The sequence below is a fragment of the Maniola jurtina genome, chromosome 8 (assembly GCF_905333055.1).
Source record: "Maniola jurtina chromosome 8, ilManJurt1.1, whole genome shotgun sequence".
In the NCBI taxonomy this organism is placed as follows: domain Eukaryota; kingdom Metazoa; phylum Arthropoda; class Insecta; order Lepidoptera; family Nymphalidae; genus Maniola; species Maniola jurtina.
The window spans coordinates 13699352-13719070 of NC_060036.1; the positions used below are offsets into that span (position 1 = coordinate 13699352).

Sequence of the window (19719 nt, forward strand, 5' to 3'; positions counted from 1 at the left end):
GGGGAGAATGGAGATTGAGTGTCCTGAATGACACAAGGTTGAAAAACAAAAAGAAAATTATGTAATTGAGATGTTTATGATTCCAACAAAAATTTCACACTTCTTCAATGTAACCAGAAATGTTATCATTGATATTTATGACTTACCAGGCTGTATGGTCTATGATCTTTGCCTGTCCCGAAGGAGAGAAACTGAACAACTAATACTAACAGTGATATCAAAAAATATTTCCGTCTTTACAGGGTATAGATAAAATCGTGTTCCTGCCATTCGCATATGTGTTGGATTTATTCCGATATGGCGTGTTTAGAGGAACAACTACCCCAGATGACTACAACTGCCACTACTGGCGGCTGAGGGATGAGCTGCAAGGTGTGGAGCCGCCAGTCAACAGGACGGAGGAGGACTTCGACGCCGCTGCCAAGTATCACGTGTCTGCTGATGTGGAATACGCGAGGTAGGTTAGGACGAGATAAGTTAATAATGACATCTTCCTGACTTTTAGGAATTGGCAGCCAATCTCAATAGAGGCTAGCTAACATAATATATTATACTACACAAGTGTATGTATACACACAGGTGCACTCTCAAAATCCAGTAGGACGGCAATACAACACGACCGGAGAGAGATCATACGTAGGACTAAATGCTTTCCAAGATAAGGGGTGTAACACCGCCAATATTCCAACTATGGGGTGCTACAGATAATAATTAGGAATACCCGTTAACTTTTTTGGGACTCGAACCCGCGACCTTATAATTAGCAGGCAAGTAAGCTATATGATTTTGAACTACATGGCTGGCATGAATCCCGATGTCTGCAACTACCACTATTGTAATCTACAGAAAGGGATATTTATTTTATTTCGTAATATAAATCGAATTTAAGTGTTCAACAAGGAGGTCTCTTAGGGCCAATCTTTTTCAAAATATTAATTAATGACCTTTGACCGATTTTTTAACTTAATACCTTTTGGTATCCATTTCCAGGTACTACGTGTCATTCATAATCCAGTTCCAATTCCATCGAGCTCTCTGCCAACTGGCTGGAGAGTACGTGCCAGAAGATCTCACTAAGAAACTGGTTGATTGTGATATTTATCAGAGCTTTAACGCTGGAAATGCATTATCGTAAGTCATTTATTTCACTATTCATATTATTATAAATTGTACTGAGTCAAAGATATTTGTGAAACCAAATTTCTATTAGATTAGACCAATACTTTTAATCGAAAATATAGTAATAGATCTGTCTGTAAGGCATCTTTAACTAACCCGAATCAGAAGCGTCTTTAATTAGAAACAATATTGACTAGATAGATAAAGATAGTTGTTGCGAAGATTTATAAAAAACTGACAATGAACCTTAAGGCCAGAACATAAGACTTAACACGACGTAAAACACATCAAAAGCTGCAAGTTCACTCACTTTGCAAAAGATTGTGATGTCGTTCGCGCAATGGAAGATGCTTTATTTAGGCAGCAAGACGCTTTCTGGCATGAAATCGCAATGAGTAGATTTTCGTGTTGTTTTAGTTCTTATCTATACTAATATTATAAAGAGGAAACCTTTGTATTTTTGTATGTTTGTATTGAATAGGCTCAAAAACTACTGAACCGATTTGAAAATTTCTTTTACCATTACTTAAAGGGATTCTTCCGAATAGGCTATATTTTATCCCGGAAAATAAAAAAAATAAATGTCCACCCGTGCGAAGCCGGGGCGGGTCGCTAGTCGCATATATTTTTGAAGCTCTTGGATGACGTTATCAGTAATGTGATTCTTCTTCCTAACAGAAATATGTTAAAAATGGGCTCGTCGAAGCCGTGGCCGGACGCGATGGAGGCACTCACGGGGCAGCGCGCGATGAAAGCGGACGGGCTACTGGAGTACTTCCGGCCGCTGCGCGAGTGGCTGCAAGCGGAGAACCAGCGCACCGGGGAGCACATTGGCTGGGAGCCTAGCAAAATGCGTGAGTCACACTTCACACTAATATTAATATTATAAAGGCGAAAGTTTGTGTGTGTGTGTGTGTGTGTGTGTCTGTGTGTGTGTGTGCAATAACTACTGAACGGATTTAGCTGAAATTTGGAATGGAGATACATAATATCCTGGATTAGCATATAGACTACTTTTTATCCCGATAAATCAAAGAGTTAAATCCACGCGGATGAAGTCGCGGGCGTCAGCTAGTATCCATAACCGTAACCAATATCCAAATCGAAAAATCCTGGAGTGGAAACAACGGATAAACACATGATACTAACTATTAATACATAAGGGAACGACACTAACTACCAACACAAGATAAAGACAAACAATTCATCGAAATCTGCTTTTGGCGCTACGGTGGATCACCGTGGATGGTATGATGGAATACAAACCTACATAGACTGCTATAAAGTCATAACCCTTCCTTTTGGCTTTGCCGTAGTCGGGTAAAAAGACTTAAACATGTCTTTTTTCCAGAATACTGCACGCAAGAGCAGCTGGCCGCTCTGGACGCGAAGGCGAAGCCGGAGCCCGTGCAGGAGTCGTGACCGTACTTACTACTACATAGGATAATTTGACGTCTAGGAGCAGTATTCGTAATAAATGTTTTGTAATATAATGATATAATATGTTTCATTTCATCCTTTTTTTTAACAAGAATACTAATCATGACTAATACTACCTTTTCCCCTCCAATTAAACGTAAAGCTCGTGCCAGGAGTGGGTACGACAGTAGTGCAACGGGTGGGGTTTGAACCGCCGACCTTTCTGAATTCAGTCCGGTCCTCAACCGTTGAGCTATCGAGGCTCTTACCTTGATATTATTGTTTAAATATCATTTTTCACTAAGTAAAATGCCTTTTTGATGTCGTCTGCCCATCTAGTGGGGGGTTTTAACCTTCCAATGCGAGGTCGCCATTATTGGGGTCAACATCTATCGGTTTTTCGAACTATGTGCCCTGCCCATTGCCACTGCAAAACCTATATTTACCTAAATTACCCCCACTTATAAGAAGACTTTGCTCGCCGCTGTGCCAGGGATGTGAAAGAACAAAGGATGTCAAAATTTTAACGATTATTATAAATCCGGCTTGAAGGACCATTATCTAATGAAGAAAAACGGGCCATTTAATCTTTAATTCTAACAAAACGATCATAAAAATAATGTGTGATTTTTATCGCATCTATTAACAAAAATTTAGTTTTGCAATATGTTATGTTCCATTTGGAACTGTTGAAAATGTTACGAACATCGATGGTTACGAAACGAAGATATCGAGATATACATATTTAATAATACTTATTATAAATGTGAAAGTATGTCTGTCTGTCTGTCTGCTAGCTATTCACGGCTCAACAGTTTAACCTATTTTGATGATTGGTATAGAGTTAGCTTATATCCCGGGGAAGGTCATAGGCTACTTTATATCCCGGAAAATTATAGAGTTCCCACGGGATTCTTAAAGGCCCATTAGTTTATCCGATTTATATGAAAGGTAGAGAGGTAGCTTGCATCACGGAAACTGACATAGACAACTTTTATCCCGGAAAATCAAAGAGTTCCCACGGGATTCTTAGAATACCTAAATCCACACGGACGAAGTCGCGGACATCATCTAGTAACAGAATATCTTGACAGCAGTATATCGTGTCAAATATCAAATATCTATCTGGATTTTCATATCACTTGCACAATATCATTCTTGATATAACTTTAAAATACATCACAGCTGCAATAGTATCTAAGTATAAAGTAACCAATTAGTGGTTACAGGTATCTAGTTTTTAAAGAAAAAGTGAATGTTCGGTAAGTATAATTTTAAATTTAAAAAGTTTTGATAACTATATGTTTGATATATAGAAAAAAAAAACTATAATATGAAAAATCTCAAGCTTCTATAAACATCGCGTTGCTGTTCTTGGATATCTATATCAGTTAGTCAGTTTATCCTTTTACAATAGACATATCATTTTGCAGGCTATAGTAGATATGCGCCGCATTATTTGTACTGAAAATTTGTGCTGTTGACATATTTTTTTCTTGGGGCAAAATTTTAGCATGACGTACGGTCTATTGTAGCTCGTAAAAATTTTGAGATCAGTAATATATGTATAAATCAACATGTTATTCCAATATGTGGAGACCAATTCGCGAATATAGCTCAAACAGAGCTCATATAATAATAATAACTGACACTTCATTTGCGATGGCTGAAACTGCTCATTAGTTATGGTCACAATTCGCAGACAAAAGCCTTCAAATTTCTTAAAGCATGGAAGACAGGTTAATACACTAATTCATTTGCATACACACAAAATATGCCTTCATTTAGAGAAATATTGTTAGTTTGTGACTGGTGTTTGTCGTTACGGGTAATAAGTCTCAGATATTTCGCGAAACGAAATGCCATGTGGATACTGTACGGATACAACTAAAAGGGTTTTATTTGTAAGTAAACTGTGTTAGTTTTTCTTTCCGCATATTCTTAAAGTTTTGTATCTCCAGAAAAAAAGGAACCCTTATAGGATCACTTCGTTGTCTGTCTGTCAACACCCGTCAAGGGAATCAAAATCTATAGGCACTCTCTATTGACCTATTCTTCCAATCATGAAATGTGGCAGGTAGCAATGTCAAAGCACAAGTAAAGGGAAAATTCGAAAACCGTGAACTATACGTACAGACGGAACCTTACATATGCGAGTCCGGCTCGCACTTGGCCTGTTTTTAGATGCTTAAACGACGAAAAATACTCCTTAGTGTTAACTATGATAATAGATTAAACCACTTTCATAATAATGATAACTTATCATTATAACGAAAATGGTTTTAAAGGATCTGCTACTCAAAAGAAATTATCAGAAATGTCAATCATGATAATAAAGATGAAATGAGAAAAACGGTCCAAGTGTTGCTATGTAAGAAGATATCTTCTTGAAGCTTGGGCAAAAGTCCCAGGGTCGATCATCATCATCATTATCAACAGATTAACGTCCACAGCTGGACATAGGTCTCTTGTAGGGACTTCCACGTCCCACGGTCTTGCGCCGCTTGAATCCAGCGGCTCCCTGCGACTCGTTTGATGTCGTCTGCCCACCTAGGGGGGAGTCTTGGCATCCCAATGTCTATCAGTGTTTCGACTATGTGCGCTGCCCATTGCCTCTTCACTTCGCAACCCATAGAGCGACGTCGGTTACTCTGGTTATTCTACGGTTCTCCTCATTTCTGATTTGATCACGTGGACCCCATGCTTGATGCACCCAAGTACAGTGAGTGCATGGTAACAATTAGTTACAAGAATTGCTCCGAGTTAAATAACCGCACTGAATTTAGAACCTTCTCTTTTTTTGAAGCCAATGAAATATGATTTTATATTTTTCTTCGGCGGGATACAATAATTTTACATCGAAATCTTTGATTTTCTGAGATAAAAAGTAGCCTATGTCCGTCCCCGGGATGTAAGCTAACTCTTTCGGTTCAACGGTTGAGCCGTGAAACGTACCAGACAGACAGACAGACACACTTTCACATATTAGTATTGATATTTTATGCGTCTATATTCTAGTATTTGAGTTTTTGCATCAGCCACCTTGACACTTTACAGTTTTTATTGAAAAAAAAATACTAGGTCAATTTATTATTTTTATTTGCGGTCATCGTTCCAAATGATTGCATTCAGTAGTCAATTTATAAATTGTTATCAGGCAGTTATCTAGATGGCACAGTTTTACGTGGTAGTGGCGCTTCCAAAATCAATGGTGGTCACAATGGGCATTTGGATAATACCTACTTATCTACTGATTTCTATTATCACACTTCACACTAATATTATAAAGGCGAAAGTTTGTGTGTATCTGTGTGTGTGTGTGTGTGCATATTTGTTACTCCTTCACGCAAAAACTACTAGACGGGAATGGAGATAGATAATATTCTGGATTGCACAGCGTACTTTTAATCCCGAAAAATCAAAGAGTTCCCACGGGATTCCGAAAACCTAAATCCACGCGGGCGAAGTCGCGGGCATCGGCTAGCTATGTTATATGCTTTTTAGGGTTCCGTATCCGAAGGATGCCAACGGGACACTATTACTAAGACTCCGCTTTCCGTCCGTCCGTCCGTCCATCTGTCTGTCAGCGGGCTGTATCTCATGAACCTTAATAGCTAGAAAGCTGATATTTTCACAGAATGTATATTTCTATTGCTGCTATAATAACAAATTGAAAAAATTTCAAAATTGCCTCCATAAAAATTTAAAAAAATTCAAAAGAGTCATTTCTTGTAATATGGTGCGGAACCCTTCCTGTGCGAGCCCAACTCGCACTTGAACGATTTTATGTTATAAAGCTGGAAATAGCAGTACACCAAAAGTATTTACGTTTGTCTAAAGGTCTCTCGTGGTTGACCTTAACAACTGATATCATAAAATGTATTTAACTAGGTGATGCTCGTAACTTCGTTCCCATGGATATAGGTTTATAAAACCCGTGAGAACTCATTGATCCTTCGGGATAAAAAGTTGTCTATGTTAGTTTCCGGGATGCAAGCTACCTCTTTACCAAATTCCATGTAAATCGGTTAAACGGATGGGTCTATAAGAATCCCGTGGAAACTCTTTGATTTTTCGGTATAAAAAGCAGCCTTTTTTCCCCCTAGGACTTCCTTGGGATTTCCTTCCCTAGGATGTAAGCGTACTCTATACCAAATTTCTCAAAATCGGTTAAACTGTTGAGCCGTGAAAGGCAGACAGACAGACAGATAAGACACAAAGTATTAAGTATGAATTAACATTCTTGTAGATGATAATGAAGATCATCGTAGAACTAGCCCTTGTAGGGGCAATCGCCTCAGTCTTCATCGTAGCAGCACAGGGCAGCGCTCAAGAGAGGGCCGCTGAGGAAGCTGCAGGGAGGCTGTATATGAGGACCCTGGATGAACTCACCTCGAGGGCGAAGAACCGGAAAACAATAGCCGCGTGGGACTACCAATCGAATATCACTGATTATAATCAGGAGAGACAGGTAAACAAGAAATGATGTGGTACCGAATGTCAAGTGATGGTGTTATCTGCCCAAGACGAAAAACGAAAATTGTATTCAATTCTAGCTGCTCCACCCGGTTTCGCTCGGGTGAAACTTTCTAAGTACAACAGACAACAAAGTGCTCTTATAAGGTTCCGTTTTTAGGGTTCCGTACCTCAAAAGGAAAAACGGAACCTTTATAGGATAACTTTGTTGTATGTCTGTCAGTCTGTCCGTCTGTCTGTCTGTCTGTACATTTGTCGTGTCTGTTAAGAAAACCTATAGGGTACTTCCCGTTGACCTAGAATCATGAAATTTGGCAGGTAGGTAGGTCTTATAGCAAGTAAAGGAAAAAATCCGAAAACCGTGAATTCGTCGTTACATCATTAAAAAAAATTGAAATGTGTTCGTGAACAAATAAATAAATTAGTATTTTTTATTTTCAAAGTAAGATAACGATACCAAGTGGGGTATCATATAATACGGCTTACCTGTACATTCTAAAACCGATTTATTTTTATTTATATGCATAATAGTTTTTGATTTATCATGCAAAATGTTGGAAATACCCGAGTACGGAACCCTCGGTGCGCAAGTCTGACTCGCATTTGGCCGGATTTTCCTTTTGAGGTAGGGAACCCTAAGAAGATTGCTCGAAGAAGACGAACGCACAATGTTACTGGGTATAACCATAACATGTATTACAGTTAAAAGTAGCACTTGAAGTGGCAGATCAAGAGAAAGAAGCATGGAAGGAAACCATGACGTACCTCTGGCACGAGTTCGAAGATCCAGACCTCAAGAGAATGTTCCAGAAGTACTCCAAACTGGGAACCTCTGCCCTCCCAGAGGACCTGAATCAGAGGCTGATAAGTGCCGTCAACAACATGCAGGCGACGTACGCTAAAGCGACGATTTGCGATTACAAGGATCGTGCCAAGTGTGACTTGCATGTTGAACCAGGTATTTTTTATTTTTATTAAACTTATAGAAAGTATGGCAAGCCTGATAATCGTGGTAGGTTATGGCTTAAATACTTGTCATTCTGAGAGGAGACCGTGCTCAGTAATGGGTTGGCGATGATGATGATGATGATGATAATTAGTTGTAGTTTGATAGGACAGGCGAGATGGGATAGTGGAACCAATAAATAGCAGCAAACGTGAAATAGCATTTCAGAAATTCCTAAACCAAGATCTCCTGTCATTAAAGAAAGGTATTTTCTTAAACCCACTATATTCCATTACTAGCTGACGCCCGCGACTTCGCCCGCGCGGATTTAGGTTTTTCGAAATCCCGTGGGAACTAGGGATTGCAATCCAGCGGCATTTTCAATCCAGCTGGATTTTTGCTGGATTGAAACAAATCCAGCTGGATCCAGCGCGGATCCAGCACTTATTGATTTTTCAAAGAAATAGAACATTTTTTCATGTTTTACCGTATAAACTTTAATAACTAACTACCTCTATTTGTTTGTAGTTATAATATGAGGTCCTTATCTATAAAAAAAGCGTTTCATATGGAAAAAAGAAAAACTTTTCTTAGTGAAAATGTATTTAATCAATCGAAGTATGGTATTATAATATGGTAGTATGGTATTATTATGGTTTGCATTCAATATCTACGTATACACTACCACCATTTTATAGGTAATTCATTAATTCCATTGCTGAAAAAATTGTGGGAGCGAGAATTAATAAAATCTTTGAAGGCAATATAACCTTTGAACTGAATCAAAATTGAATTTTTTTCCTTGCAAGAAATTGTCCAAGTTCCGAAAAAAGTGTTTGCTGGAGCAAGGTTCGGGGAGTATGGTGGGTGCTTCCAATCACAGCTCCTTAATTTAGCGGCCGTCTGCCATGAAATAATTATGAGGTCTAGCGTTACCCTGAAGCAGCAGTGGGCTAGAACATTTATTAACCATTGTTTAACGGCTAGCTTTTCTATCGTGGTTTGCAATTGTTGACAATAGACATCTGTCGTAATCGTCTGGCTAGATCTTAGGAAGTTGTAGTGTGTGATACCATCAGCTCTGGCCCACCAAACACTCAAAAATAGCTTTTTCTAAGTTTACTTTCGCTTGGGACAGGATTTGGCCGGGTTTTGCTGGGTTCAACTATTGTGATGAGCGTTTCTGATTGTCGTACTTGCAGAACCATATTTCATTAAAAGTAACAATACGATGCATTACTGTGACGATTGAGTAAGTAATGTAACGCAGCACCCAAAGCGTGTTTGTTGGTTTGTTGTGCTTCACTCAATTCATGAAGTACCTATTTCTCGAGCTTTTTCACTTTACCAATTAGTTATAAGTGAATTAAAATCACTTCACTCACAAGTGCTACCGTTAACTCTGATGTGGTTTGCAATGGATCCGCTTCCACAATCATCTTTAATTCTTCACTGTCAACTAGGATCTCCAAAGGGTTTGTTCTGTAGGTCAAAATAATTTCCAGAACGAAAAAGTTGAACCCAAAAACGTACCTTGCTTTCGTTTACAGTAATTTTTCTTATACGCATCAGTAATCGGAAATAGCTATTCATAGGTACCTGTTTTACTAACTTTGTAGGGTTCTCAGTTTCTCATTTTCACTAATTTTCGAAATAAAATTACGTAGCCTATCCCCATTCCCACTTATAAAATCCTGAAGCTATAATATAATTTCAGACTTGGGAAACCAATCATTTTGTTACAGGTTTTTTTCACTTTTCTGAAAGACATTCTATAGTTTTTGCGCAAAAAGAAAGTTAGTTACTTGTTCTTAGCTGATTGCGGATCCGCAACGCTGGATCCAGCGTCAGGTGCTGGATCCAGCAAGCCCCAAAAACGTGCTGGATCCAGCTGGATTGCTGGATTGCGGATCCAGCATTGCAATCCCTAGTGGGAACTCTTAGATTTTCTGGAAAAAAAGTAGCCTATGTGCTAATCCAGGATATTATCTATCTCCATTCCAAATTTCAGCCAAATCCGTCCAGTAGTTTTTGCGTGAAGGAGTAACAAACATACACACACACAAAATATTATTTTTATAATAATTAATTAATAATAAATATTTTTTTTCAGAAATAACAGAGATTTTTGCTACAAGTAGTGATGCTGAGGAACTGAAACACACGTGGTTGGAGTGGCACAAGGCAGCCGGAGCGGCCTCCAAAGCGGACTTCATCGAGTATGTCAATATGAACAATGAGGCTGCTAAATTAAATGGTAGGTACTTATATCGGTTGGCGAGCCGTTTTGATCAGAGCTAAGTGGCACTATGAAAATTCTAAAAGGAATGAGAGTCCTATTTCGAAAGAAAGAGGTGAAAAATGTCATACCTACATGAGATACATAGTGCATTTTTCACCTTTTGAATATTTCAAGACATTTCTCTGCTTTTATTTTAGGGTACGACAGTGTAGCGGAATGGTGGCTAAGCGAATACGAGGAGGCAGACAGTGAGAAGCAGTTCGCTGCGCTGTGGGACCAGATCAAACCGCTGTACCAGCAGATACACGCGTATGTCAGGAGACACTTGAGGCTCAGATACGGAGACCAGGTCGTGTCCGCCAAGGGGCCTATACCTGCGCATTTGCTAGGCAAGTTCACTTTTTAGCTATTTAGACACTAAAGTTCGTTTGCCTTGGCACCCTGCAGGTACGGAACCCTAAAATGATTTTAGCAATACCTAGATGCCAGATTCTGAATCGATAAGTAGAATTGATCAATATAGTATAGAAGCAGGCGTTATTTTGCGGAAGTCCATTTAAAAGGAACCAAAAGCTTAATTTGCTATAATCCGCCGAACGCACCACCACCACGCAGCACCACACAAATCCTTTTAAATCCTCCTCCTTATCCTTTACAATTAGGTATTGTAAGGTCTACATCTCCTGAGGATGCTCAGGTGTCGGGGCGAAACGTGCGTCGAGTGGTGTTGGGATTTGTGTGGAGCTGCGTGGTGGTGGTGCGTGTGGCTTGCTTGGACGCTGGCTTTTCCTGCATGTTTGTCAGTGGGAGGGCGGGTGGTGCATGTCGCATGCTGCATGTTGCACCATACAGATTTCTTTGGTTTGGCGGATTATAGCAAATTAAGCTTTTGGTTCCTTGAATTGATCAATATTTACAAAACTTTTAATGTGCCCGGCTAGCTCAGTCGGTAGAGCATGAGACTCTTAATCTCAGGGTCGTGGGTTCGAGCCCCACGTTGGGCGATTTTTTTATAGTGACTTTATAGTCTAGTGTTTCTAGATATTTTATATAGTTTTTATTTAGCCCAGCTCTTCGACCGTGTAGATTTAGGTTTTTTTAAATCCCATGGGAACCCTTTGATTTTCCGGGATAAAAAGTATCTCCAGCCCGGCTAGCATGGGCAGTAGATAAAAATTATATCCCCGATTATATCCACTGATTTGTATAACATCAGTGGATATAATCGGGGGATATATCCACTGTTAACAGTCGTTACTACTACACTTCCACGCAAAAAATCACGAGATCCGTTGCTCCAGGACAAGGACAAACGAACATACTGTCGCATTTATAATAGGGATAGTGACGGTGGTGATAATGTTTTTAAAAATTGCAGGTAACATTTGGGCACAATCATGGAATAACGTGGAAAAGTTCACGAGACCATATCCCGAGAAACCAGACGTAGATGTTACAGCAGCTCTGATTAGTCAGGTAATTACTTAATTAAAATTAAAACAAAAAATCACCTCCCAAAAGACAACATATTGAAGAGTAGCTTATGCCCGCGGTTTCATCCGCGTAGACTGTACAAATACCTGCAAAGCCGTGCCGCCAAGCGATTTAGCGTATCGGTACGATACCGTGTAGAAACCAATGGGGTATGGGTTTCAGGTTCGCCCGCTTCCATTTTAGCACCACTTACCACCAGGTGAGATTGCGGTCAAGGGCTAACTTGTGTCTGAATAAAAAAAAACTCTCATATGGGGTGAATTTTTACCCGACTGCGGCGAAGCCTAAAGGAGGGTTATGTGTTTGACCTGTATGTATGTATTTCCGTTTTTAAAAATCTTTTCTTAGCGGATGTCTATGTCATATTAGCTGTCTGCATGCTAAACAGCCCGATCAGTCCAGTAGTTTTGAGCGGTGCGTTGATAGGTCAGTCAGTCAGTCAGTCGCCTTGTCCCTTTTAACCGACTTTGAAAAAAGGAGGAGGTTCTCAATTCGTCGGAATCATTTTTTAAACATATATTTCGATGTCTAGAAAGTGTGATTTCAATTAAATAGAAAAACATAAAACATATTCGTTGTGTTTTAGAACTACACAGCTTTGAAGATTTTCAAGACAGCAGAAGAATTCTTCATATCACTCAATTTGAGCGGCATGCCAGACCTGTTTTGGGAGAGATCTATTCTTGAGAAACCGCAGGATGGACGTGAGATGGTGTGCCATGCTTCGGCGTGGGATTTCTTCGATGGAGAAGACTTTAGGTATGTTAAGAAATTCTTTCTAGAGGTCTTCTGAATATACAAGGAATTCAAAGCTTAATTTGGTATAATCCGTTAAAAAGGCAAAGGAGATCATTATTTTTGGGCCTTTTCTGAAAGTGCCGGCCAACGAAAAAAAATGGTACGGATCGTTAGAACTAGCCATTTGGAGTAATAGTTAATATGGCAGAAAAGTTTTAGGATTGCTCTGAACCAAGTTATACAAGGTCGAAGATTCATCATTTTCATACATTTTATTGATTTCTAAAAGTGCTGGGAAACATAAAATAATGTTAGATATTGCTAGAACTAATGATTTGAAGCAATTGTCATTATGACCCGAAGGCTGTGGGGCCATTATATGTCGTGTTATACAAGTTATACAAAAAATTAATATACTTTGTAAAATTAATTGTAACCGATTTTATGATTTTGTTACTGTTCTGATTGTTTTATACGAATTTGAATACACGTACAATTATTTTGACTCCCACGAAGTGCTGGATCAGCTGCAATGTGGACAAAATTCGTTTATACATACCTGGATTGTATGCGGCCTTGTAATACTAGGTGATCTCATCCAGCCATCTCCCAAACTTCTGCCACTGGGAATTGGGATATCTCCGGCGAGCTCTGTGATGAATGCACCATTTGGTTATAAGTACTGTTCACCATAGTAACTACGGGCTTGCTTCAGTCGATAGCTGCCCAAAGCAACCTGCGTCGATTCTTCTGTGAATCTAGGAAAGTCATTGAACGGAGGATGTCGGCTTCCATAGCCTGGAAATGAGCTCTTCTTCTATTATAATTATTGTGTGTGATAACAAGTTCTGCTAAACTGTTTTGCGCATTGACCAGTTCATGGATTTTGTCAAGGAAATCACGTCTGTAGTACACGTTATTATGCTAGAACATGATAGCTGTTTAGCGATGTTACCGCGATCCTGAAATAATCGATCACGTTACTTAATGCACGGTCACTCTGATCAATCCTGAGCAAACGAAAATCTCTTTTAAAGCAATTGTTCATCACTTCTACCATCCAGCGGCAAATGGTAACAAGTTTTGATTTATTGGTTTGGTCAGTAATTAGCTGGGTTTCATTTAAATGTTTTGTTTCTAGCATTTGTGTCACATAACCGCATGCCTTAAGAAAGAAAGGCTATCTATAAAGGGCATGTACACACAGATACAGGCATGTACATATATCTTCAGAAAAGCACTAATTACTTTTTTCAGTGAAAATCATACCCTAACCACAAGTTCCGAAACCACTAAAAGCCTTTATATTTGTTGCGATGGAACAATAATCTACACGCTGCAGCAACTTACAATGCCTAGATTTTAAATGATACCTTAAATGATATAGAAGATTTTTACTGGATTTTTATCTTAGTCCATGGTTTTGGAGATACCATAAACAATCTTGAGGTAATCTTTCTTTCTTGAGGTGTGCGGTTATATGGCACAAATGCCAGTAACAAAACATCAGTAAAAACCCAGCTAACTACTGACGAAGCCAATAAATCTAGACTTTTTATCATTTGCTGCTGGACAATGTAAATGATTAACGACCGCTTTGGAAGAGATTTTTGTTTACTCAGGGTTATTCAGGATTTGTAACCGGACATTAAGTAACATGGTCGATTATTTCAGGATTTTGTCAGCATTGCTGAACGGCTATCATCTTCTGATAGACAACAACGTGCATGCACGTGATTTTCTTGACGTAATCCATGAACGGCCAGTGAGCAAAACAGTTCAGCAGAACTTGTTATCACAAACAATATGTAATTATAATAGAAGGAGAGCTCATTTCCAGGCTAAGGTAGCCGACATCCTCCGTTCAATGACTTTCCTAGATTCACAGAAGAATTGACGCAGGTTGCTTTGGGCAGCTATCGACTGAAGCAAGCCCGAAGTTACTATGGTGAACAGTACGTATAACCAAATGGTGCATTCATCACAGAGCTCGCCGGAGATATCCCAATTCCCAGTGGCAGAAGTTTGGGAGATGGCTGGATGAGATCACCTAGTATTACAAGGCCGCATACAATCCAGGTATGTATAAACGAATTTTGTCCACATTGCAGCTGATCCAGCACTTCGTGGGAGTCAAAATAATTGTACGTGTATTCAAATTCGTATAAAACAATCAGAACAATAACAAAATCATAAAATCGGTTGCAATTAATTATACAAAGTATATTAATTTTTTATATAACTTGTATAACACGACATATAATGGCCCCACAGCCTTTGGGTCATAATGACAATTGCTTCAAATCATTAGTTCTAGCAATATCTAACATTATTTTATGTTTCCCAGCACTTTTAGAAATCAATAAAATGTATGAAAATTATGAATCTTCGACCTTGTATAACTTGGTTCAGAGCAATCCTACAACTTTTCTGCCATATTAACTATTACTCCAAATGGCTAGTTCTAACGATCCGTACCATTTTTTTTCGTTGGCCGGCACTTTCAGAAAAGGCCCAAAAATGTATGGAGCTAGAATGATCTCCTTTGTATGGTACAACATGCAGCATACGAAGTGCACCACCCGCCCTCCCCTCCCCCTCCTCCCCCCCACTAAGCATGCAGGAAAAGCCTGCCACCAAGCAAGCGCCAAGCACCACCACGCCACACCACACAAATCCACCAGAACACAGAGTGTGAGAGTGTGGTGGGTTATTGTGGTGTTGCCTTTTTGAACAGATTATAGCAAATTAAGCTTTTGATTCCTTGTATTGTATACTAGCTGATGCCCGCAGCTTCGCCCGCGTGGATTGGTCAGATCCCCTGCAGCATCAGGATTGAGGAGTTGGACTCCAAATTTTTTATGAAACAATGTCGCAAAGTTCCTCTATCGATTAAAAAAGAAATGACGCAAATCGGTTCAGAAATCTCGGAGATTTCGGTGTACATAGGTAGAAAAACACAACTCCCTTTTTGAAAGTCGGTTAAAAAAGTAGCCTATTTTACGCCCTGGTCAATCCTCTACTTGCCTGTGAAAGTCCCGTCAAAATCGGTTCAGCCGTTCCAAAGATTAGCCTTTTCAAACAGACAGACAGACAGACAGACAGACAGACAGACAAAAATTTTAAAAACGTGTGATTCAGTTATGGTATCGTTCAAATAACCATATGAGCTTAATATGAGGTAGTTATTTCGAAATTACAGACAGACACTCCAATTTTATTTATTAGTATAGAGTATAGATGAGTTTCGCAAAATAGCGCCTGCTTTTATACAATACCTTCTGAATAACTCTGAACTTTCAAATCTAGTACAAGTGTACCTTCAGTTTGGTAGCGTTGTAATATTATAATTGCTTCTTAAAAACTACAAATTGTATTAATTATTATATTTGCATGCCAGAAATGGTTGAATACACTGGACTCATTGTATGCTATTTGTACCACCTTTTGTCAGTATTCAGCAAATAAAGAATTTGATTGATTGATTGATTGATTACAGTCACCCTAAAGACCCTTGCACGTTGGACTAGTTGCCCGGCGTGGCAACTAAGTCGACGGCAACCTTTAGAATCTCTTATTTATGTACCTTCTTATACCCGGCTATTGTGTGTTTTAATTTTGTGATAACTTTTCGTTGGAGACTGTTGTGGTGTGTGTGCTTTGTATTTGTGCTACCTTTTGTTTATTTTTTATACTGTTTGTCTCCATAAAAAAAATAAGAATAAAAAATAAAAATAAAATAAATTATTAACCGACTACGAAAAAAAGAGGACGTTCTCAATTCGTCGGAATCTTTTTTTTTTATATATATGGAAGTCGTCATGTGTATACGCATGCAGTCGTTACAGATTCTAACGGTCGCCATCGACCGAGTTGCCGGGCGACTAGTCGACCGTGCGTAATGGCTCTAAGCCAAGAAGTTTAGGTTAACATGACGTCATAAGATTACTTACATATTAATTCTTTTCTACATTTTCATATAAACTTTGGAGTATATTGTTTGGCTTTCAGGATAAAACAATGTACAACGATCAACAGTGCCTTCTTCAAAACAACTCATCATGAGATGGGCCACATCCAATATTATCTGCAGTACAAAGATCTTCCTGTAATATACAGGGCAGGCGCGAACCCAGGTAGGTAATTTAAAATTTTCCCTTAAAATTCAATTCTTTCTGTTGTACGCACATCATACAAGGGATCAGGCAATTAGAAAGCCTAAAAACTTAACGAAAACTCTACGAAATCCGCTTCCTAGCACGGAGCACCCAAAGCTTGATCTGAATTTCATGAGAGCTAAAATCATCTATAATGTGATTTTGCGGCAAATCTCATATTATAATATTTTTCTACAACCGCACTGCACGGCACTTTATAATGTATTCTGAGACCTAAAGTCTCACCACCTGGATAGTGGATACCCGTTGTGCCAGATGATTTTTTTCTACGCACATGCAAATTATGGAGCCAACCACCAGGCGGGTTGAATTCATCATAGGGTTATTCAAGGGGCGGATCAAAAATCCTGAAAAGCCAGCAAACATCGATGGTTTCTCTGAAGCTGCAAATGTTCATGGGCACTGGCAATCACTTAACATCAGGTGACCCGCTCGTTTGCTCGCTATTTGTATAAAAAAAATGTTTCAGGTTTTCATGAAGCAGTTGGAGATGTGATTTCTCTGTCCGTGGATACTCCCAAACATTTGAGGGTCATGGGCTTGCTCGAAGATGGACCAGATGATCTTGAATCTAATATCAATCAATTATACAAAATGGTAAGACATTGGTACATTTTTGGTTAACTAGTTTTGGTTTTAGGAATATTTTATATATTTGTGGATAAAATCAATTTTTTTTTGCCTGAGATTTTCATTTTTCTCAATTATCATACTTCCAATAACTACTTCCACATGCCAAGAGCCTTACGACGCCTGAATCCAGCGGCTCAATGTGACTTGTTTGATGTCGTCTGTCTACCTGGTGGAGGGTCTTCCAACTTTGTGCATTTTGGTACGAGGTCGCTATTTTAGGACCTTGGGACCCCAACGTCTATTTTTTCGATCTTTTAACGTTTTTATATTATTTCTAGGGTATTGACAAGATCGTTTTCCTACCATTCGCCTATCTACTGGACCTGTTCCGCTATGGAGTGTTCCGTGGCACCACCAGTGAGGAAGACTACAACTGCCACTTCTGGCAACTGAGGGAGACGCTGCAAGGCGTGGAGCCACCGGCACCAAGGAGTGAGGAGGACTTCGATCCTGCTGCGAAGTATCACATCACTGCTGATGTTGAGTATATGAGGTAGGTTTGCATTGTGCTGGTGTGGCACTACTAAAAGTAGAAGACATGAGGTAGGTTTATCAATGTCGATGTTGTAGATTCATCATTCTTCATCATTATCAATCATCGCCGGCTCACTACTGAGCATGGATCTCCTCTAACAATCTCAAGGGTTTTCGCCACAGTCCACCACGTTGGTGGATTGGCAGATTCCACACACCTTTAAGAAAATTATCGGAAACTCTGAGGCATGCCGGTTTCCTTACGATGTTTTCTTCACAGTTAAAGCTGCGTTTTTTTCTTTGGCACTTTAATTCATAAACTCTACCTTCTCTTGTTTCAGATACTACATCTCCTACATCATCCAGTTCCAATTCCACCGCTCCCTGTGCCAGCTAGCAGGGGAGTACATGCCCGGCGATACAGACAGAACGCTGTCCAACTGTGATATTTATAACAGCACTGAGGCTGGAAATGCATTGGGGTAAGGGGTTTTCAGTTAAGAAATTTTGAGTAACAGCCCGGAATTGTCAGTGTTATACCCTCTAGCATTGAAGAGGATGTAAAGCTGTCAGCTCTATGCCTGATCTCTGTCCGGTCTCCGGGTGCGAGTGAAGGAATAAACGGTCTACTTGACTGTAATTCGGGTAGGAGAACACAAATTCCACTATCGTAGAAATTTCTCTGATCTGGATTGGTTGTGTCAATCCATACAGCTCAAACTCTAGCCAATCGCAATTCTCAATAGTCTATATAAAATATCAAAGGAGATACTGACTAGTTTCTGGCATATCAACGTAAGCTTGGTCTAAAATACATAGGATTTTACATGTAGGGCTGCATGTAGGTAGGTTGAGTTTATTTATAGTAATGTATAGTAACGTAGACCCCCACAATTAGATTTTCAGAAACTCTACCCAACTGAAGCCGCGGCAAGCCAATTAGTTTATAATCAAAGAAAATACGTATATAATCTGACCATTTATTCCAGAAAAATGTTGCAAATGGGCTCATCAAAGTCTTGGCCAGACGCGATGGAGGCAATAACTGGACAGCGCAAGATGGACGCAAGCGGAGTGCTAGAATACTTCCAGCCTTTGTACGAATGGCTGAAGAATGAGAACGAGCGCACTGGTGAATACATTGGATGGGAACCTACTACAGTTCGTGAGTATTTTTTGATTTACAACTAAGCTTGAAGATTCATCAACGGGGTTTGAATATTTTAGCATGGAACCTGGCCTACTTATATGTTCGCCATTTTTCTTTTTCCATGGCTAAACTGTTGTACCGAGGCTACCACCAACTTAGGTACAACTTTGATAGCTTATGTCTCAGAAACGTGACACTTTGGAAGTTTTTGTCTCATACAATACAGGTTTATTCGAGAGAGAGAGAGAATCATCATCTCATTTAATAAAATCAGCATTTTTTTAGAAGGTAATCAAGTTATTTTCTTTTCCAGAATACTGCACACCTGAACAGAGAAACAATATGGAAAACTCAGAGTTTCGACAGATATTAATGAAATACTCCGGAAATTGAATGACTAAAGTTTGGAAATAAAAATAAATTGTATTGGTTGTTGTCGAATGGTTTTATTATTTTTGTATCCGCGTTGAATTGATCCACAGCATAAATTAATATTGGTCAATATATATCAGCTAAAATTAAAAAAAAATCGTCACCATCCGAGCCAGTCAACCACAGTAAAATATGTAGTAACGATAGTGCCATTAGATAGTCAAGCCTGATGATAATCATTCTGAAAGGAGAGCTATGCTCAGAAGAGCATCAGCAATGGACTGATGATGATTATTGATGTATAGATTCTACAGACTAAGTCTACACTGCAAACGGTATCATTAACCATTACCCACTAATAATAATTAATTATATTATAAAAAACTAGCTGATGCCCGCAGCTTCGCCCGCGTGGATTGGTCAGATCCCCTGCAGCATCAGGATTGAGGAGTTGGAATCCAAATTTTTTTATGAAACA

General features: G+C 39.2%; 2 protein-coding genes, 1 long non-coding RNA gene and 1 other non-coding gene across 7 annotated transcripts in view; 3 read left to right on the top strand and 1 right to left on the bottom strand.

Moving 5' to 3' along the window:
• The window catches only part of LOC123867376 (angiotensin-converting enzyme-like), a 42271-nt gene extending 39657 nt beyond the window's left edge, over positions 1–2614 (top strand). For all 3 annotated transcript variants that reach the window (XM_045909382.1, XM_045909381.1, XM_045909383.1), the window contains exons 9-12: positions 243–457; positions 991–1131; positions 1798–1973; positions 2471–2614. In XM_045909382.1, coding sequence (XP_045765338.1) covers positions 243–457; positions 991–1131; positions 1798–1973; positions 2471–2541 — 603 coding nt within the window. In that variant the 3' untranslated portion in view covers positions 2542–2614. The remainder of the gene's footprint in view (positions 1–242; positions 458–990; positions 1132–1797; positions 1974–2470) is intronic.
• On the bottom strand, positions 101–12462 carry LOC123867403. The gene is made up of 3 exons (XR_006796411.1): positions 12451–12462; positions 4185–4189; positions 101–205 (listed from the first exon to the last, which is right to left on the bottom strand). It is a non-coding gene; the product is annotated as an uncharacterized LOC123867403 (long non-coding RNA).
• Positions 3707–19303, top strand: LOC123867375 (angiotensin-converting enzyme-like). Of its 2 annotated transcripts, none has more exons than XM_045909380.1 (13): positions 3707–3800; positions 6788–7009; positions 7717–7972; positions 10074–10217; positions 10400–10591; positions 11581–11678; positions 12283–12455; positions 16446–16570; positions 17082–17209; positions 17524–17738; positions 18061–18201; positions 18709–18884; positions 19183–19303. In XM_045909380.1, the coding sequence occupies exons 2-13, from the start codon at positions 6788–6790 to the stop codon at positions 19260–19262; spliced, it is 1950 nt and encodes a 649-aa protein (XP_045765336.1). In that variant the 5' UTR covers positions 3707–3800; the 3' UTR covers positions 19263–19303. The 2 variants fall into 2 exon arrangements, with proteins under 2 accessions (XP_045765336.1, XP_045765335.1); XM_045909379.1 differs by lacking the exon at positions 3707–3800 and adding an exon at positions 4353–4442.
• On the top strand, positions 11134–11206 carry Trnak-cuu. Its single transcript has one exon. It is a non-coding gene; the product is annotated as a tRNA-Lys (tRNA).
• Positions 19304–19719: the final 416 nt, after the last annotated feature.

What these genes read in the sequence shown, in the direction of transcription:
- LOC123867375 (XM_045909379.1), top strand. Translation starts at nt 4,398, where the DNA reads ATGCCATGTGGATACTGTACGGATACAACTAAAAGGGTTTTATTT. An exon ending in ATTATAATCAGGAGAGACAG is followed by an intron (nt 7,010 to 7,716) that starts GTAAACAAGAAA and finishes CATGTATTACAG; the next exon opens with TTAAAAGTAGCACTTGAAGT. An exon ending in TGAGGCTGCTAAATTAAATG is followed by an intron (nt 10,218 to 10,399) that starts GTAGGTACTTAT and finishes CTTTTATTTTAG; the next exon opens with GGTACGACAGTGTAGCGGAA.